We start from the raw sequence: 18717 nt of genomic DNA, 5'->3' as shown, positions 1-18717 counted from the left end.
TCGAAGGGCCCGGGCTGAGAGCGATGCGGGCCCGAGCGGGCACCCCGGGGGCGCTGCAGCATCCCCCGGCGCTCCTGCCCTCCTCCTGCCGCTCTCCTCCTCCTCCTCCTCCCCCCGGAAAGCAGCCCGGCCCACCGCCGCCGGAACAAAAGGCGCGGCCGAAGGTGGCGGCGTGGCCGTGCCCGCTGCTCCCGCCGCTCCGCCACCATGTCCGCCAGCGGCGGCAGCTCCCCCGGCAATGCCGTGAAGAAGCGGAGCCCCGCCGGCTCGGCCGCCTCGCTGCCGCAGGAGGAGGAGAAGCAGGCGATGGAGAAGATGCTGGAAGGGGCGCAGGAAAACGGCTGCGCCCGCTCGCCATCGCCCTGCGGCTCGGCGGAGGGGGTGACCCTGAAGCGGAACATCACCCTGCTGAACGGCGTGGCCATCATCGTGGGCACCATCATCGGCTCCGGCATCTTCGTCACCCCCACGGGCGTGCTGCGGGAGGCCGGCTCGCCGGGGCTCTCGCTCGTGGTCTGGGCCGTGTGCGGCGCCTTCTCCATCGTGGGCGCGCTGTGCTACGCCGAGCTCGGCACCACCATCACCAAGTCCGGCGGGGACTACGCCTACATGCTGGAGGTGTACGGCTCCCTGCCCGCCTTCCTCAAGCTCTGGATCGAGCTGCTCATCATCCGGCCCTCCTCGCAGTACATCGTGGCTCTGGTGTTCGCCACCTACCTGCTCAAGCCCATCTTCCCCACCTGCCCCGTGCCCGACGAGGCTGCCAAGCTGGTGGCCTGTCTGTGTGTCCGTAAGTTGCAGCGAGTGGCGTTCAGCTGACAGGCAGGAGGGATAGATGGGGTTTAAGGAAGGAATTCCTCCCTGGGAAGGTGGGGAGGGGGGCCTGGCTCATGGTGCTCAGGGAAGCTGTGGCTGTCCCCGGATCCCTGAAGTGTCCAGGTTGGAGCATCCTGGTCTGGTGGGAGGTGTCCCTGCCCCTGGGACGGGATGACCCTTAAATTCCCTTCCCACCCGACCTATTCCGTGATTCAGTGACCCTCTGCAGGTCCCCGCTGTCCTACTCCACGTGGTTCCTCACTCCCCATCACCTTCCCCTAAAGGTCTGCACCATCTCTCCTGTGCTTCGCTGGCTGCATCCTGCGGGCTTTTTGGCTACTTCGAATAGCCACAGCAGAAAATGTGGCCCCGCCAGTAATAAATTGAGCAGAAAATCCCCCAAATGGCAGCTGTGGGCTAGTGAGGCTCTGATTCCCGAGCAGCGTGTGATCAATGCAGCGTGCGTTTTTCCTGGGAGCTGCAATAGGATTTCTTGTGCTTTCCACAGGACCATGCAGGGTAAAACCCCCTTGTCCCCAGGTTCTGCAGGGCACTGTGAACGTTGGTGTGCGGCTTTGGGTGAGGATAACAATTATCTGTCACCAGCAACTGGTGCTGAACACGCCCCTGAGCTGCTTTCAGCACCGGTTGTGAGAGATGTGGAAATGTTTCCCGCCCGTGTGTGCGCTGATACCGCGCTCAAAACCTGCTTTTGTGAGATTTCTTTTTGCCAGCAAACATTCTGTCTGTCTGTCTGTCTGTCTCTGGGGTGGTGCCTTGAAGGCATGTTCGGTCACGGTGGGGTGAATTCAGAACCAGGGATGCCAGCCTGGGCACACAGCCCTGCCAGGGCACACAGATCTCTCCTGACGCACTTTTATCACCTCTCTGCTCTCTTGGGGTCTGCAGTTTTGCCATTCAAGTCCTATTTTCTGTTCCTCTGCTGACTGCAAAGTCACCCCATCCCAATTCCCAATCCTTCAAATGCAGGACCATGCCCTGCCTCTTCCCTCCTCATTTCCTATTCAGTCTGTTCTGCTCCACTGGAATTTAATGCCTTTATAAAGATGCTTATTGGGAAAATATACAGTTTTTGTGAGGGCTTGATAAATCATTTATCCACTGTACAAAATCACAGCCTGGTATCTCTACATTTTTGCATTTTGAGTGATGAGGAGAAAGCTGCTCGTTGGTGCTGCCCTTTCCTAGGATTGTGTGAGATTCCTTCCCCTTCCGAGGATCTCAGGCATCCCAAAGCTGCAGCACGTTGTCGTTATGGGAAGATATATTGTCTGGAAATGTCTCAGAGCCAGCCTGACCCGGGCTTTGGGAGGTAAATGATATGGCTCATTATAGGATTGCTAACGGGCATGGCACTGGGTTGTGCTTTCTTCACACACAGATTGAAACTTCTCAGTCCCCAGTTGTGTTTTCAGGAATGTAAAGGTACCTGGCCAGGCATGTGGATTTCCATCCAAATTTTTAACAGTGTGGAGAGTGTTTATTAGGGAAATTTAATAATTTTTTTTTAACTTAGACAGCTGTAAGGTGGTCAGGGAATAGTCCTGCTGATGGGTGTGCTGCCTTTTGAAAATCTGATTTTTGAGCTTTGCTGCTGGTCTGTGCTGTGGTTTCCCTGGCATTTGTGTTCCCTGCTGGAAAACCAAGGAATTAGGATATAATTTAAGGTTTTCTTGCTGCCTTATGGCAAAGTTTTGCCGTGCATGTACAGATGGAGCTGGCAAAGCCTTTGAGGATGTGTTTCTAACCAATACTGACTTTTCACCTTCAGGATCATTCCCAAAACGGGTCTCTGTTCCCATTTTATTGCTCAAAGCCCAGGGCAGGGTTAAACAGACCTGTCCACATTGGGATCTGTTCACTGTTGGGGGATTTGCAGCACGAAACTCCTTGGAGCCTGCTCTCATTCCTGTTTTTGCTCCTCCAAGAAAAGTCTCCAGCCTTCCTTTGGTAGCAATTAGAATTTCCCTGGGGCAGAATTTGTTCTTTAACCTTTATCCTGAACTGCCAAGGGAAAGGTTTGGAGTTCTCCAAATCTGCATCATCCCCATGTGTTTCTGCTTTAAGCTCTGCTCCCCCTTGCACTGCTGGCTCTTGGTTTGTTTATGCTTTGGGTTAAGCTTGGTGTTGTCTCCTTTGCTCCAGGAGGTTTGTTCATCCTGCAGTGCCTTCAGCAGGGCAGCTTTTGGCAACTTTGATTTTTGGAACTTTGAGGTTTTTAATCAGCTTTTCATGTCCCCAGTGCCAAAACCACACCGTGACCCAGGAACAATAAATGAAATAAACCTGCTCCAGGGGCTCAGGCAGCCACACAACTCTTGTAGGGACTCATAAACAGCTTTGTTCAAACAGAAACTGCACAGAGACTATTTAGTCTTTTCAAAAGCTCTAGAGTAGAAAAAAAAGGACCTATTTGTGCATAGGCTGTAGCACATACATGAATGAGTTACCTCAAAATGGGAGAGAGCAGCTTGGGAAGCAGCAGAGGAATCTGGGGGCTGGAGTACAGTAGCCAAAATCCAGCCCTGCAGAACGGTCCCAGCTCTATTCCTTGCACAGTTCGTATCTCCACATGAAATGCACTTGGCTGCACAGTTTGTAGTAAGAGGAGGAATAACCTAAGTTATTTGTTTCCACTTTGCTGCTGCTGAAGGGTTGAATAAATCATGTGTTGTTCAGAATTTGCCATCATGAACTTCAGAGAGTGAATTAGTGCATTAAGAGAATCTAAATCACAGGCTTGAGTGAGAGGAAAAAATGGTTGGAAGAGGGAATTTTGTTCCTCTGGAAGATGCTGAGGAAAACAAGGTGGGTGGTAAGGAGAATTTCCCTACAAATAGCTATTTTCTGCCCTGGAGGTTGTAATCTACACACAGTTGGTATGCAGGGCTTCTTTCATGGGCACCGGGAGTGCCTGTGGTGTTTGCCTCAAATAAAAGCTGGGAATCCACTCCAGGGAAGTCTTCCTGGAGCAGGAGGGGTCAGGCTGTTCATCCTTAGCCTGGCTCATTTCACATTCCCCAAAAATTTGGCTGAAGACTTTTGCAGGCTGCAGGTTGCCTGGGTGATTCAGAAGCTTCAGCATCTGTTTTACCTGTGAGATTGGATGGTTGATACTTAAAAACTGGTAACACAAAATCCATCCATGTTCGATACACAAAAATTGGAAGTTCAGGAAACAGAGTTTGTGCATTTGTGTGAAAACACAGGAATAATTTGAATTCTCTCACTTCTTAGCTCATCTAAACCAGGTTTACCCCTTCTGTAGTGGGTGGGGGGACAGTTATTGGGTCCTGAATTTGCATTTTTGATGATCTACATTACAATGTCAATATTGGACATGGCAAAGAATTGAACCTTGGATCCTGTGCTCTGTCTCAGGTGTGAGGGGCTCAGCTTTTCTTTCCATCCTGCTGCCACTTGTGTGAACACTTCAAAGTAATAAATCCTAACAAAAATCAGTAAAAATCACCAGTACACTCTGTGTGTTCCAGAGAGGGCTCAGGGGTGGAGAGGGTTAAACTGATTTATTAAAGATGCTGTGGCTATTCCTCATTTCCCACTGTTAATTTGCAGATTTCCTGCTTGCACAGAGGCACCTTCCCAGGTCTGGGTTGTGGTGCAGTAAATTCATTCCCTGTGCATCAGGGAGCAGGAATGAAGCTGCTGCCAGCCCTGAGCTGGATCTTGGTGTTCCACAAGTGCCTGAGCTGTTCATCCCACACATCCTCACACCCTGAGAGCCACACACAGCTTCTAGAATTCCCTGATTTCCTGACAAGAAAATCTGCTCCACAGTGGAAAACTGGTATTGGATTTGATAATTAATCCTTGTGGATCCTTTCCAGCTCAGGATATTCTGTTGTTACAATTTTGTTCTTGCTCCTCAGTGTCAGATCAGCAGTTTGACAGTTTGCTTCTGAATTTGTGTCTCACTTTTTAATTAGATATGCAAATCTGGCACTAATAACCCCAGCACAGCAATATCAAAGCCGGGGAATTTTAATCTTCCTCAAAATTTACCTAAACTTCTCTCACTGCTTCTGAGCTCTGCTGTTGGGCATTCCTCCTGCAGGGCTGGAATTCCAGGGAATGCTGATGAACTCCTTGTTTTCTCTTCTGTTTTGAGCAGCCAGAGAGTGGAAGGATGAGCAGGAGGCAGGTCTGAGTGCCCTTGACCTGTGGAAGTGCCTGACACTCCTGAGAGAAGGAATCCAAGCTAGGGTAGTGGCCAGGTTGTCCAGGAGGGAATATCCAGTGTCAGCATTCCACCCAGAAATCCCAGATCCTGTGGGAAGCAGGAATGTCTTTATTTGACATCAAGGTTTGGCTGCCAGGCTCAGCTCTTTTACAGGTGTGTGGATTTTCACCTCATCAGGAATTAACTGATGAAAACCAAAGACAAAACACACCCAGGGCCTGTGTGCCTGAGATGGGTTCCTTCTGCAGCATTGCTGCTTTTAATTAATCAGCCAGGACAAGCTGGGTGTGAGGCTTTGAAGATTTCTTTTTCCTCCTCCAGAAAGGTGGATTAAGGGACTAAAGCTCCATCAGCAAATTGCCCTGGTTGGAGTGGAGTGGAAGGAAAGGGTCTGTGGAACCCCTGCTGGATGGCAGAGGCTGCAGGGCTGAGGTTGCTTTTTTAATCTGTGTTTAATTAGAGCAGCATTAATGAAAACAGGCTCTGACACTCGCAGGACTCTCCAGAAATCAATGAGAGCTTGGAGGACTCTTGAAACACCCAGGGAGCAGCCACTGCAATTCCAGCACCCCTCTCCTGGCTCTCACAACAATTACCCCATGAAATGTTACTGTGTTAGAATGATTTATGTTGTCACTGAGATCATTCTGAGTCTTTCTCCTCTGGCATGAACAAATTGGGAATGTTTTTGTGGAAAACCCCTCCAGGGTCAGCCTCATTCAAAGCAGCATCCCTTGTCTGGAGTATTCCAAGAGTTCCATAGTCCCAGGGTCAGATGTGGCCACAGGTCCGGTCTGAGGGATGGGAAATTCAGCTTTTCCAGCCAGGATGCAGGACTGAATTCTGTGCACATAAAATAGCAGCAGGTGCTGCTCCCTGTTGGGAAGATGCTTCTGTGAGGTGAGCATGTTGCTGGGAATGGGAGAAGTAGGGAGAAAGAGCTTTTCCATATCTTTTCTCCCTGTATTTTGTTTGTTTTCCTGAGGTAAAATGTCCTGTTGGTGGAATTGCTGTGTCATGTCCTTTGGAAACCTTGGCAGTAAATCACAACCTTCTTCCTAAGGAGCCAAAATAGCAACTCCTGCCTCTAGATAGGAGCCACCTCTCCCAACACTGAGGAACTCTTTGGAGTTTTCCTGTGTCAGTGTCCTACTGTTATTATGGGATAGGGGTGTTGACCTGGTCAGGGTGCCTGGGGTTGTTTGTTGGGACATCCAGAGTTCCTGGCCTCAGTGTAGATTTGGAGATGATCCCTTTTTTAACTCCTTGGTAGGGCAAGTTTGCCTTCTCCTTTGTTGATGCACCCATTCCCTGATTGCTGTTTTGGGAAGAGGAATAAAAAGGGAACTGGGAAGCATTGCCAGGGATTTTGATTATTATAAGTAGATTTTAATATAGACACGTTTGCTCTGGGGCCAGGAGCTTTCCAACAGCCTCATGTGCCCCCAGGCCTTGCCCTTTCCAGACTGACTGCCCTGGGTGTTAAGTTTCTCCAGGGATTTGTCCTTGCAGAAATATCTGCAAAGTTTTTCCCTCTGCTTTTTCCCTTCCCCACCTTGCAGGGCACAAAAGTCTTCAGTCAATACCTGCCAAGTTGAAATGTCCCAAAGCATTTTCCTTCTGTGACCTTGCCTGTCCCATGTTGGAATGTGCAAGTGGAAACAGTCACCACAGATTTTTGGGAGAAACTGTAACATCCCAGCCACTGGAATATGAAACTTGTGGGGTTTTTTTTTGCCTTGGTGAATTGATTTGCCCTTGAGTTTAATCCACTCTGCTCAGTCTAACTTAATTTTTGCTTTGTCCTGTGTTTATTAACTGTCACCTGCACTTCATGTGGAGGGAAAGGAGCATCTTCCTGTGGGGTGGGGAAAGGAAAGTTCTGGGAGTAATTGTGAGGGAAAATCAACATCACCCAGTGGCAGATGGTAAATGGGAGCATCATCTTACAGTGGCAAGGGCCAGGCATTTTGGAAATGTGAGTTACACACTGAGTCATGCATGACAGAACAGTTCACAGTCCTTGTTTTCCGGGCAGGGAAGCTGATGGAGGGGATTTCTCTTCATTTTCCCTTCAATTTCCCTTTATTTCCCACAACTTCCCAACCTGCTGTGTGTTTTCACTGGGTCCTGTGATACCACAAACAGGAATCCCATGGGAATTAAGAGCAGGTTAATGAGTTTAGTCCCTTAAAGGCAGCTACTTCCACACATTTATCCATGTTCCAGAAGTGTAGGTGGAATCACACTGCCAGCAGGACAGGTCAGGCCCAGGAGGTGAAATGAGGGACAAAAGGGACATCGTGCAAGTGTGTGGGACCCCACAGGCAGCTGTGCCAGTACCTTGGGAATTCATTCCTGTGCTCATTCCAGAGATTTCACCTGCAAAGCTGCTGAGGAGGATCTTGGGCTGAGCAAGCTCCTGTCTCCCCCAGGCAGTTCCATGTGGGAATTGGATCTTTGTCCCTGTCCCTTATCCTGGGAGAGCTGCAGCTGTGCCTGTTGGCCAGGAGTGCTGCCAAGGCTCTTGCATCAGAAGTGGCCAGGGCTGTGTCCTGCTCCATTCCCACTGTTTGCTCTGGGCACAGCCTCACTCTCCCCATCCTGCCTTTCCCCAGACACAGGAGCTCTTGTTGGATGTGCTCTAGGAGGGACTGATCCATTTATCTGTCTGCAGTTTTTCCTGTTGTCCTCTAGGAGTTGTGTCTAGGAGAGAGCTTGGGAGGCTACTTCAGAGGGATACAGCCATAAAATGGGAATTGTGGGTATAGTCCTGGGTCTGGTGTCACATTAATCAGTTTGTCCTTGTTCCTATCAGGAGTGGGGAATTCCCTGGCTGTGCAGGTGAGTGCCAGTGGAGCAGGTTCAGTGAGATGTCTGAAGCCAGCTGGGACTGCAGGACAGAGGAAATACTGCAGCCAGACCTGCTGGTGTATTTAGAAACTCAGATTTCCCTCTGTGGTTTGAGTTGCCTTGGAATGAGGCTGGGCTGGAGCAGTCTCTGGGGGGTGAAGGGATGAACAGCACCTGGAGAGCAAAAACCAGGATCTCTCCTGCCAGAGTCATGAGTAATTAATAACCCAAGCTAGATTAGGTGTAGGGGAAACTTTTGTTATTGTGAGGGTGGGCAGGCCCTGGCACAGGTGCCCAGAGCAGCTGTGGCTGCCCCTGGATCCTGGAAGTGTCCAGTGCCAGGCTGGAATGGACTTGGAGCCACCTGGGATAGTGGAAATTGTCCCTGCCCTTGGGATTGGAACAAGAGAATCTTTAATGTTCCTTCCGACCCAAACCAGTCTGGGATTCTCTGAAAAGTCCATCTGCCATCCCTTCAGCTTTCTAACGCTTGTTATCCCAATTATGTAAAGCTTTGGAGAGGGGCTGCTGGCTCAGCCAGGCCCTGGCACGTCAGGCCACGCTGAAATCCTTGTTCCTCGAATGATTCCCCAGCACAGCCCTGATGGGTCACTCCAAAGCTCTGCCTGCTGCTGGCTGATGGGGGCTGGAGCCTTAGGCAAACACTGCAGGAATTAGGGCAGCACAGCCTGCTCTCTGTATCAGTGCCCTGATTTGTGCTGGAGCTGTGCAGCTTTGCTGTGTTTTTCCTGGAGTGATTCAGCCGAGGTGAGGGAGCGCTGCCAGGAGGATCCCACAGCCCCTGCCTGCCAGGGCAGCACCTGGGATCAAAGCAATCAAACTTGCTGCTCTAAGAAATCCCAGCCTCCTGAGAAGCTCAGCAGCCACTGGAATTTGTTCTGGAGTTTTATGGAAAAGCTTTCATCCTGTTTGTTGTCTGTAGGATTCTTCCTGATGGGTGAGACTGGGAGATTCAGTGGAGTAACTCCACTGTGCTCCTTTACTAAAGACAAATATTATTGTAAAGGGGGAAGAGCAAAGCTGGGGAGATGTGACTGGCAGGGCTCTGACTGATGACCACGGCAGAAACTTCCAGCCCTGTTTACTCTCTGATCCCAAAGTGTTTTCTCATTTTTAGGGAGTCTGTTTATCTGGCGCTGATGGGGCTTTGGGGCTGAACACAAACACCTGAACTGTGTAGGAAGCTTTTGCCTTTCTTTTTCACCACCACCCTCCAGGGGACTCTGTACAGAGCCAGAGCAGGGAAAACTGCCCCTAAAAATGAGTGTTGAAGTGGGGGTGAAGCAGTTATTGACACAGACAGAATGCCTAAATGGGGCAGGGAATGTCACTGTCACACCTCTCAGGGCTGTCCTCACCACCACAGCAGCAGTGTGGTCCTAGATGGGTGAGCTCATCCTCTAAATATCCCTCTGTAAACAAGGGCAGATTTATTTTTAGCATAATCGCTGGTCAAAGGGAATCCTGCTCAGAGCCTGCTGCCCTGAGGACTCACTGGAGGTGCTTTCACTGGCTGAGTTGGGAGTTTTGCTGGGAGACGTCCCCTGTGTTTCCTTGTCCCTGTAGCACTCTAAGGTCACTTGGTTAAACTGTATTTCCTCCTCACTGCTGTCTGACTGTGTCCCTTTGCCCTGTCCCCAGAGGCAGACGTGTCCCAGTGTCCCTCTGTGGGGACAGAGCTGTGACACCACGGGACAGGGCTGCTCCAGGAGCTGGGAGCTGTCCAGGCCTGTCCCTGTCCCATATCTCCTGGAGGGGCCTGGCACAGGGACAGTGGTGTGGCACATCTGTCACCATGTCACTCACCCCTGCTCCTGACCAGAGCCCAGCTCATGCTGTCCTGTGTCCCCAGCATGGCTCTGCTTCCCCAGAAACAGCTCAGGGTCACTTCAGCCTCAGCCACACTCCCAAAGGGGCTCCAAGGGCACGGTACAAAATCCATCTGCAGTCCCTGTTTGCTGCTGGCTGTCAGCCCTGTGGGATGGCTTGGATCATGTGCTTTCCTTCCTGGCACACGCAGCTCCCACTTCTCCACACTTGGGGTGCTCCTGTGTTGGAATGGCAGTGGGTCCTGGAGATGGGAGGGTGGGGGAAGGAGCCAGTGATCCTGGAAGCCCCTGGATCCTGGGACACTGGCACAGGCTGCCCCTGGCAGTGCCCAAGGCCAGCTTGAATAGAGCTTGGAGCACCCTGGGATGGTGGAAGGTGTTCCTGCCCTTGGTGGGGGTGGGACTGGATCTGTGAGATCCTTCCAAGCCCACCCACTCTGGGATCAGCTCTGGGCTCTAAAGTGGGCTCCAGCTCCAGCTCACACCCTCAGGAGAGGCACTGGGATGTTTTGGGGAGCAGCTGCTTGGCTCTGATCAAGAGTTCCTGTGAAGAGGAGCTGCAGGCTCTGCGAAGGAGCTTTTGCACCGGGGCAGAGGGAGCTGGGAAAGGATCTTGCAGGGAAAAGCCTCCAGCTCCTGGAGGAGATTTGGGATCTGCTCCTCCCGTAGCTGCTGGTGAGAGCTCAGGCTGGGCTGACCAGGGGACAGTGTCACCCTCAGAGTGACATTTGCCTGTGTCCATAACAAGCAGCAGGCTCTGGGGAGGGAGCAGGGCACCAAAATAGTCAATGATTTGTGAGGGCAGCAGAGCTTTGCCATTATTTGCTCTGCAGCAGGTGAAGCTCAGCCAGGAGCAGAGGCTTTGATCAAGGCCTGGTTCAGGCTGTGCCCTGCCTGGCAGGAATGTCACACTGGCAGGAGTGGGATACAGAGGGGCTGGGGGGGAATATGGCAGAGAAAGGCTGGAAGTAAACCCCAGTAGTTGCATTAACCACAGGGCAACTTGTGGGCAGCAGGAGCTTCTCAGCAAACAAATACTAAGCCCTCAGGAGTGTTTTCCAATGGAGCAATCCCATTCCATGTCCCAGGCACCACAGGCATTATTCAAAACACTTACTGCCAACATAAAGGTGCAATTGAGAAGTGCGAGGCTGCAGAGCTCTCAGTGAGTTTCTCTTCTGGGAAGAGGCTCTGGTTGGTTGTTTTAGCGGAAGGGAATCACTGGATGGTTTGGGTTGGAAGGACCTTGGAGAACATCTCATCCCACCCCCTGCCATGGCAGGGACACTATCCCAGGGTGCTCCAGGTCCCATCCAAGCTGGCCTTGGGCACTGCCAGGGATCCAGGGGCAGCCACAGCTGCTCTGGGCACCCTGTGCCTCCCCACCCTCACTGGGAGGAATTCCTTCCATGTATCCCACCTAAAGATTCCTTGTGATTTTTGGTGTGTTTGGCGTGTCTCGCTGGGTGCTGACCTTGTCCCTTGTGTCCCCTCAGTGCTGCTGACAGCTGTGAACTGCTACAGTGTCAAAGCTGCCACCCGTGTGCAGGACGCCTTTGCTGCGGCCAAGCTGCTGGCGCTGGCTCTCATCATCATCCTGGGCTTCGTGCAGCTGGCCAAGGGTGAGTGCTGCTCCTTTTCTCCTTTGGGGGCTGTGCAGGGAAAGCAGGGTGAGAGACAAAGCCCAGGAGTCCAACCCGAGGTGTTCCTGAGCTTTACAAACCTCCCTGTTCTCTCAGGTGCTTGGGGGATGTTCCCAGCTTTGCCAAAGGCTGGGGTTTTGTGTTTTATTTGTGGGATTTTCTATTTTATATCACTGCCAGGCTTGATTTCATGCTCCTGAAACCATTTAAAGTCTTTCCCACTTACACAGAGACAGTGATTTCTCTGTTGGTGCTGCCACACTGGGAAATCTCTTTGTAACATTTTGCTCACAGAGAATTATCTGCGTGTGCAAACCACTCCCAGTCATCTTAATCCTTCCACAAACTCCCCCTGCACATTTCCCTTCATCCTGTTCCAGGTGTGCAGTGGCTCAGGCCAGCTCTGGGTCACCCAGGGACACAGAGCCCACGAGGAGCAGAGATTGGAGCTCTCAGCTGGCACTGGCACCTGGAAAAGAAGACAAAAATAGGAAGATAAAGCAGATTTTTTTGTGGTTCTGCTGGTTTGCTTCATGCACCCATAAAATCCTCTCAGGGCAGGGAGATGGTTTGTTCCAACCCCATCTGAGTTTGTTCCAAACTTGATTAACTCACAGTTAAACCAAAGTGTGGCTTTTTTGTGCAAGTTTTGTGGGAATAAATGTGTCTTGGGGAACAGTCCTGTCCTTGTTTGCTGAAAGGGAATAAAATCTCCAGGGACTCATGTCCCTGCACAGGGGTGTGTCTGTGTGTGCTCGTGGGTCTCTAATTCCTGTCTCAGCTCTGGGAGCCAGTGCTGTCTTTGCAGAATTTCTTGCTTTGTCAGAGGTTTTATTTTCTTCCAGCTCAGTGCAGACACTCAACAGGGACATTGTTTGAGGCTTATCAGAAAACACACCTCCTCCCTCTGCCCAGCTCCCCAGCCTGCTCTGCTGGACCTTTTGATTCTCTCCCAGGAGGAAAAGGATAAATCAGGATAAATCTCTTTTAGTTGGTTAACATTTTACCATGCAGATCTTTACAACTGGGCTTTGTTTGCAGATAGAATCTTAATTTGCATCTTTAGAATGTGCTGTTCTTTTGGCCTTTTTGGGGAGGCTGAGCCACTTTCTGCCCTGCTTCCTCAGGTGGAAATCCATGAGGTTTCCCTTGTTTTCTGTCTGTAACCTAGAAGGGATTTCTGCCCTGTTACAATAAAACCCCCCTTCCCCTCCTGTGTCCCAGGAGCTGTTTTCCTTCCTTTGAGGTTTCAGGTGGTTGTGGCTGTGCAGACCTTGCAGGGCAGAGAATTCCATGGGATTTATTTTCCCGCTGATCCACCTGGCAGGGAGATCAAAAGCAATTCCTAGACAGTGACACCACCTGTAAGCAAAGACTTTTCTCCCTGTCTGAGCAGCCAACCCTCAAACCAGACAGGACCAGAGTGGGATCCTCAGGATCCACAGCAGATCCTGGTTCCCACTTTGTCCCAAGTGCCCATTCCTGCTTGTCCGGAGTCCCACAGCTGGAATTCTGCCTGGGCTCCAGCATGGATTTGGTGAATCTCCTTTGGGAAGTTCCTTAAGAATGTGCAAGTTCCTTTTCCTGTCCCTTCCTCAGCTCCCACCTGCAGTTTGCACCTTGCTCCATTTTCCTTTCAATCATTCCAGGTCACTCTGTGCTTTTAGCAGGGATACAACAAGAAATTGTCTTTTTTCTTCGTTTTTTTAATTCAAAAAAAGCACAAAAATTCCCATTTTCAGTGACAATGGGAGAGCACTGCCCCATTGTCACTGGTTGTTTGTCCTCCAGCTTTGTCCCACATTTCCACACCCTGTGCCCATTCCAGAGTTGGTTTTTTTGGATAAAGAGGACTCTTCCCACCAGCAGCTGGGTGACCCCATTTGAGCTGGCAGCAGTTTTGGGGTGAGATCTGCACCCAGCTGGTTTTCAGGGGGATGGGGTTGTGTATTCCTGGGATGTTCTGGACAATGAACTGGTTTTACTGGTTCCTGTCCCACTGCTGCTTTGTGTTCCCAGCATCCATCAACAGGAGGAACAGCACCACATTTTTTGCTCAAATGTGGAAATTTCAGTGATTTCACAGAAAATCTCTCTGCATTAACCTCCCACCTTCAGCCTGTGGCTTTTTCTCTTTTTATCCTCTCCTTGGCTCTTTTCCTGGTTTGCAGAAGAGCAGGGATCTCTCAAGGACAAAGGACTCTGTGGCAATTTTGCCCCACAAAAAGAACATTTCCCTGTCAGCAGCTCTTTTCCATCACTCCTTCCCCACCCTTTCCAAAGGAGGAAGCTGGAAGTTGGTTTCTTCCCCAGCCTTTCAAGTGCTTGGAGGTTGACTCAATGGAACTGAGCTTCTTGGGATGAAATTATTTTATTAATCCAAAAGTGAAACTTTTAGAAGCCTTTTTGTGGCTTGAAAAGTGCTGGATTTGGGTATTGGTTTGTAAAATCTTATGTATGACCCCCAGATTACAGTCTGCAAATAATAGAAATAAATAAATTAAACTTAAATAAATAATAAATAACTTATTTAAATAAGTCACTTATAGAAATAACTTGAATAATAGAAATAACTTAAAACATAGAGAGGATCAGTGTTTTTTCACTCCAAGATTTATTTTGGTTCTCATATTTCACCAGCTCTCTCAATTTGCTTTCTGTCCAACTGGGTATTTTTTGGCAGTGTTCCTCAGCTGGGGAGTGAGTGGGATACCTGGGACTGGATCATGGAGAAGGTTTGGACAGCAGGTCTGAGGGATATTTTTTGTCCTGGATGTGACACAGAGGTCTGTGGTTCTGTCCTCTCCATACCCACACCTTAAAACTGACTGAGGTGTGAAATGGCCAAAAAATCTGGGATTTTTTAAGGACACCCTTGTGCTTTTTACAGGTGAGGAAGTTCAGGAAAGGTTCTGATGTTAAAAAACTAGAAATAAACATATCACAGACATGTTTGACATCTATTTATTCCTGTGGATGATGCCTCAGGGCTTCTGGAATGTTTCTGTGCCCTCAGGCAGCTGGAGCAGGGATGCAGCTCCAGCCCTTGCTGGGATCTCTCACCAGCAGCTCTGCTTAAAAACCTGGAATTGGGCCTTTGGGACTTGAAGAAATAGAATTTAACACTGATTTTATTGAATTGCTTTTATTGGATTTATTGTCCCTTTATTTATTGTCCCTTTTCTTTATCCTGGCTGTGAAATTCCTGGTCTGTGGTGCCTCCAGGAGCTGTTTGGTGGCAGCAGCATTTTTCTCCCTGCCTCCCTTCCTTGGGCTGTCAGGGATGCAGAGCTGCATCTGCCAGAGCAGCTCGGGGTCAGTTAAGGACAGAGCAGGCAGGTTTAACTCCAGAGCAGAGCTTAGGCTGGGCAGGAGATTTCGGTTTAATTTGGGCTTTTTTTCATTTTTGTTTTTGTTTTTTTTTACCTTGTTATTTTGTTTGTTTGTTTGGGGGTTTTGTTTTGGTTTTGGCTGGGGGTTTTGTTGTTGTTGTTGTTGTTTTGTTGTTTGGGGTTTTGTTTTTGGGGTTTTTTTTTCGTAGAATGATGAAATAATTTGGGTGGGAAGGGACCTCAGACCTCCTCCAGTCCCGCCCCTGCCATGGGCAGGGACACCTTGCCCTGTCCCAGGGTGCTCCAAGCTTGGAATGAAAGGAAGAGAGACTCAGTTTTCCTTCCCTCTCTCTCTAAATCATGGGATTCTTCCCTAAACAAAAGCAGGGGAAAACAATGTGGACTGGGAGCTACCAAAATAACCCCCAGGGAGAAATACAGAGGCCAGAGGGGTGTTTTGTAGCAAAAGGGATTTGATAAGTGAAAGCAGCACCCAGATGTCTCAGCCCCACAGTGTCAGATGTTTCCTTGCACCTGGAGTACTAAAAATGGCATTTTAAGAGCCAAGCTCTGCTCACTGAAGGTCTGAATCTTCCTTCTGGTACTTTCAGAACCCTCCCAGCAGAGTTCAGGCTTTTCAGCCACAGTATTACCTTTAAAGAGCTTTTTACAAGCAGTATTGGGGTGGGGGTGGCAGAGCTGGCTGGGACTGTGCCCTGGGGCAGAGCCTGGGCAGGGGTGTCCAGGGAAGATGTGGCTGCCCCTGGATCCCTGGCAGTGCCCAGGGCCAGGCTGGACAGGGCTGGAGCACCTGGGACAGTGGAAGGTGTCCCTGCCATGGGATGGGAGGAACTTTGAGGTCCCTTTAACCCGAAGCAGTCCAGGATTCCATGGTCAGCCAGTGCTCCTGGCACAAGGCTGGAGCTGTGACAGGAGTCTGGAGCCCAGAGCTGGGGAGTGTCCCCACCCAGCCCAGCCTGGCTCCCACCAGGGATCCTCCGAATGGATAGGGGACATCCTGAGGGCACACAGGAGGATGGCAGGGACATTCCCTGCTGCTGCTGTCCCCTGGCATCCCCAGTGCCAGCGCCTGCCGTGCTTCGCAGGGAGGCTCCTTCCTCATCCTCCCCTGGCAGCAGGGACGGCTGCCACACCCTGCCCCTCTAAATCACAGCAGCCTCCTGCTGCAGATTAATCACATTAATCACAATAATCAGGTGTCAAATGCTTCTTTTCCTGCCTCAGTTCCCTGAATTGTCCCTGGGTTTCCTCCTCCTCTGGGGCTCTGGGTACAGACACCCCGTGCTGAGGGCCCCTCTCCCCATGGCCGGGTTCCCTCTCCTCGCTGTTGGGGCAAGTTGAACATTTTTAATTATCCTGCAATGCTTTGTGCAGGAGAAGATGGCTGTGCTATTAAAACCAGACTAGACATGACCGGGGAGCAAATGAACATTTCTGAAGGCAGGGCCCAGCACAGACACGCAGCGCCTGGCGGGCCCTCCCTCAGCCCTCCCGCGGCAGGGCCCCGGCTGACCCGGCACAATTACCGCAGTCTTGGCAGCTGGACGAGCCGCAAATGGGCTTTGTGTCACAGCTCGTTACCTTAATTTGGTTAATTGTAGAGCAGAGTGCGGCAGAGGGAACAGCCGGTTCAAACCGGGCTCTCCGGGGTGCCGGGCATGGGCAGGGCAGTGCCTGGAGCCCGGGATGAGCCGGGGATGCCCCAAGGCCGTGCTTGGCAGCCTCACCTGCACATTTGTAACTTTAATTTCAGCCAGATCCAAAAGCCTGGGGCTGGAATTGTCCAGGCTTGAAGGATGGAGTACCTGGGAGATGGTGCAGCACGGCCGCTCTCCCTGCTCCCCCAGCACACCCCGGCTTCACCAGGTGGGGTTGGATCAAAGGTCCAATTTAGGATCAAACCTAAACAATTTCAGGATTTTTTAGCAGGGCTTGTTGAGGGCATGAGGGGCAAATGGTTTTGAACTGGCGGGTTTAGATGAGATAAAAGGAAGAATTCATGTATGCTGTGGAACGGGCACTCCTGTGGTTATTTAATTGTGTCCTGACATGTTGCTAAATCCATTTGACTCTGGGGCACAGAAATGGGAAATTTAACAACTCACTGGGAGGTTTGGGGGAGCTCCAGCTCTCCAGAGGTGAGGTGGGAAGGGCAGTGAGGTGTTGGCTGCCTCAGGAGAAGGAACATTTGGCCTGAGAGGGTTTTGCCTGTGACAGACAAGGAGGATTTGGAAGAGCTGTGGACAAGAAATGGAGCGGTGCTCGTGCTGCTCCCAGGTGGGAGCATCCTCCTGCTCGGTGAAGGTGATGGTCCGTGATCATGGTGGGAACATGGAGAGCCTGAAACCTTTGAGAAGAGATATCCTGAGGGGTGTTTGAAATGCTGGAGAGCCTCCTGCTCTCCCAGTCCATCCATGCGCTGTTGCAGTAGCTAATTGCAGGCACTGTGAACAAAATGTGTCTCTTATTCCCAGAACAAAAGGCCTGGAAAGAACCAGACTGGTAATTATTCAGGAAGGGCAGAAAATGAGGTGGGGAAAGCTGAGCCCGAGGGATGCAGGGGATCACATTCCAACCCTCCTGCTCAGCCCTTTGATTCACCTGGGCTAAATTGGGATTCTGTGCAGAACCTACAAGGCAGGAATTGAGGTTAAACTCAGCCTTTTATCAGTCTCTGCATTTCCTGGCTCTCCTCTTGCACTGAGATTTCTTTTTAAAAAGGATTGATACATTTTGCTGAGGAGGATCAAATACATCCAGCACATCCCAAGGGAGATTCAGGGAAGACCTTTCTGGTGCAAGGAGCTGCTGGGAAAGAGGGGACTCCAGCAGGGAACAGTTGGGATTGGGATCTGGGCAGAAGGAGCCTTGCACACCTGAGCTTTGTTGGAGCATCCCTGAGCTTTTCCAGCAGCACCTCCTGGGTGCCCTGTGCCGAGGGGTGAAGGGTTAAGCTGCAGGCCCTGCTGACTGCCTTGTGATGCAGTTGCTGGGGTGATTAGGAGAGCTCTGTGCCCTAAGAAGAATCACATGGGCTCCCCCTGGGTGCAGAGGTGCCCCTCTGGATCCCACCAGTTCCCTGCACTCAGTCTGGGAGAGTGGCTCTGCCATCCCTGTCCCACAGCCAGCCCCTCCATCAAAGACAGGGAACAAAACAACTGCAGAGCATTTGAAAGCAAAATAAATAAACCTGGGGCTGCTCAGGGAGAGCTGGGACCAGAGGCACAATCAAATCTTCTATTTCTGGCGTTTTCTTTCAAAAGCAGATCCACAACAGGAACTTTTGATCATCAGGCCCTAAAGAAGGTGACTTCTGAAATCCAAACCCCCAGAACCTGACTTCCCTCAATCAAAGGGATTGCCACAGGCCTCTGCTTTATCAGGTGGCTGGTGGGACTGGAGGAAATCCTGGGTTTCTGGGGGTTTGGGTGGCTGGTGGAAGTGCAGGAAATCCTGGGGCTTTATCGAAGGCCAGCAGCCTGGAGTTGAGAGGACAATGTGACAATCTCTGTTTGCAAAGCATCTTCCAGCAGGAAGGTCCCCAGGATGTCCCTGGGACATCACCTTGGTGACAGCACGTCGCAGTGTGAGAAAGTTTGGAGGAGTCAGTCCTTGCTTGAGATGAGTTTTTGTGGTCACGTGTGGGGATGAGCCCAGCTGGAGTGATCCCTGGAAAACTGGAGGGTTAATGTGCCTGTGCTCAGCAGAACCCAAAAAGCAGCAGGGTGATAGTGAAAATAATTTCATCCTAAGAGCAGCTCTTGCCTCCAGGTTTCTCTGGAGGCCTTTGAGGTTCAGAGCCCATGGCACTGAGCAGGGGTTTGTGTCCTGCAGGTGATGTGGAAAACCTGACCCCTCAGAAATCCTTCGAGGGCACCAAGGTGGGCGTTGGGAACATCGTGCTGGCCCTGTACAGCGGCCTCTTTGCCTATGGAGGATGGTAAGGCACAGCCCTCTGTCCCTTCCACACTGAGCTCAAT

At 50.8% G+C, this 18717-nt stretch overlaps 1 protein-coding gene across 1 annotated transcript in view; it reads left to right on the top strand.

Annotated features, from left to right (window-relative positions):
- The first annotated feature begins 132 nt into the window (after positions 1-132).
- Positions 133-18717, top strand: part of SLC7A5 (solute carrier family 7 member 5) — a 30862-nt gene continuing 12277 nt past the window's right edge. The window contains exons 1-3 of the mRNA XM_059857494.1: positions 133-790; positions 11238-11363; positions 18572-18677. Coding sequence (XP_059713477.1) covers positions 208-790; positions 11238-11363; positions 18572-18677 — 815 coding nt within the window. The 5' untranslated portion in view covers positions 133-207. The remainder of the gene's footprint in view (positions 791-11237; positions 11364-18571; positions 18678-18717) is intronic.

The sequence above is a fragment of the Haemorhous mexicanus genome, chromosome 12 (genome assembly GCF_027477595.1).
Source record: "Haemorhous mexicanus isolate bHaeMex1 chromosome 12, bHaeMex1.pri, whole genome shotgun sequence".
Classification (NCBI taxonomy): domain Eukaryota; kingdom Metazoa; phylum Chordata; class Aves; order Passeriformes; family Fringillidae; genus Haemorhous; species Haemorhous mexicanus.
Note: the sequence above shows the minus strand (reverse complement) of the source record. Positions and strands in the feature narration are given on the sequence as shown.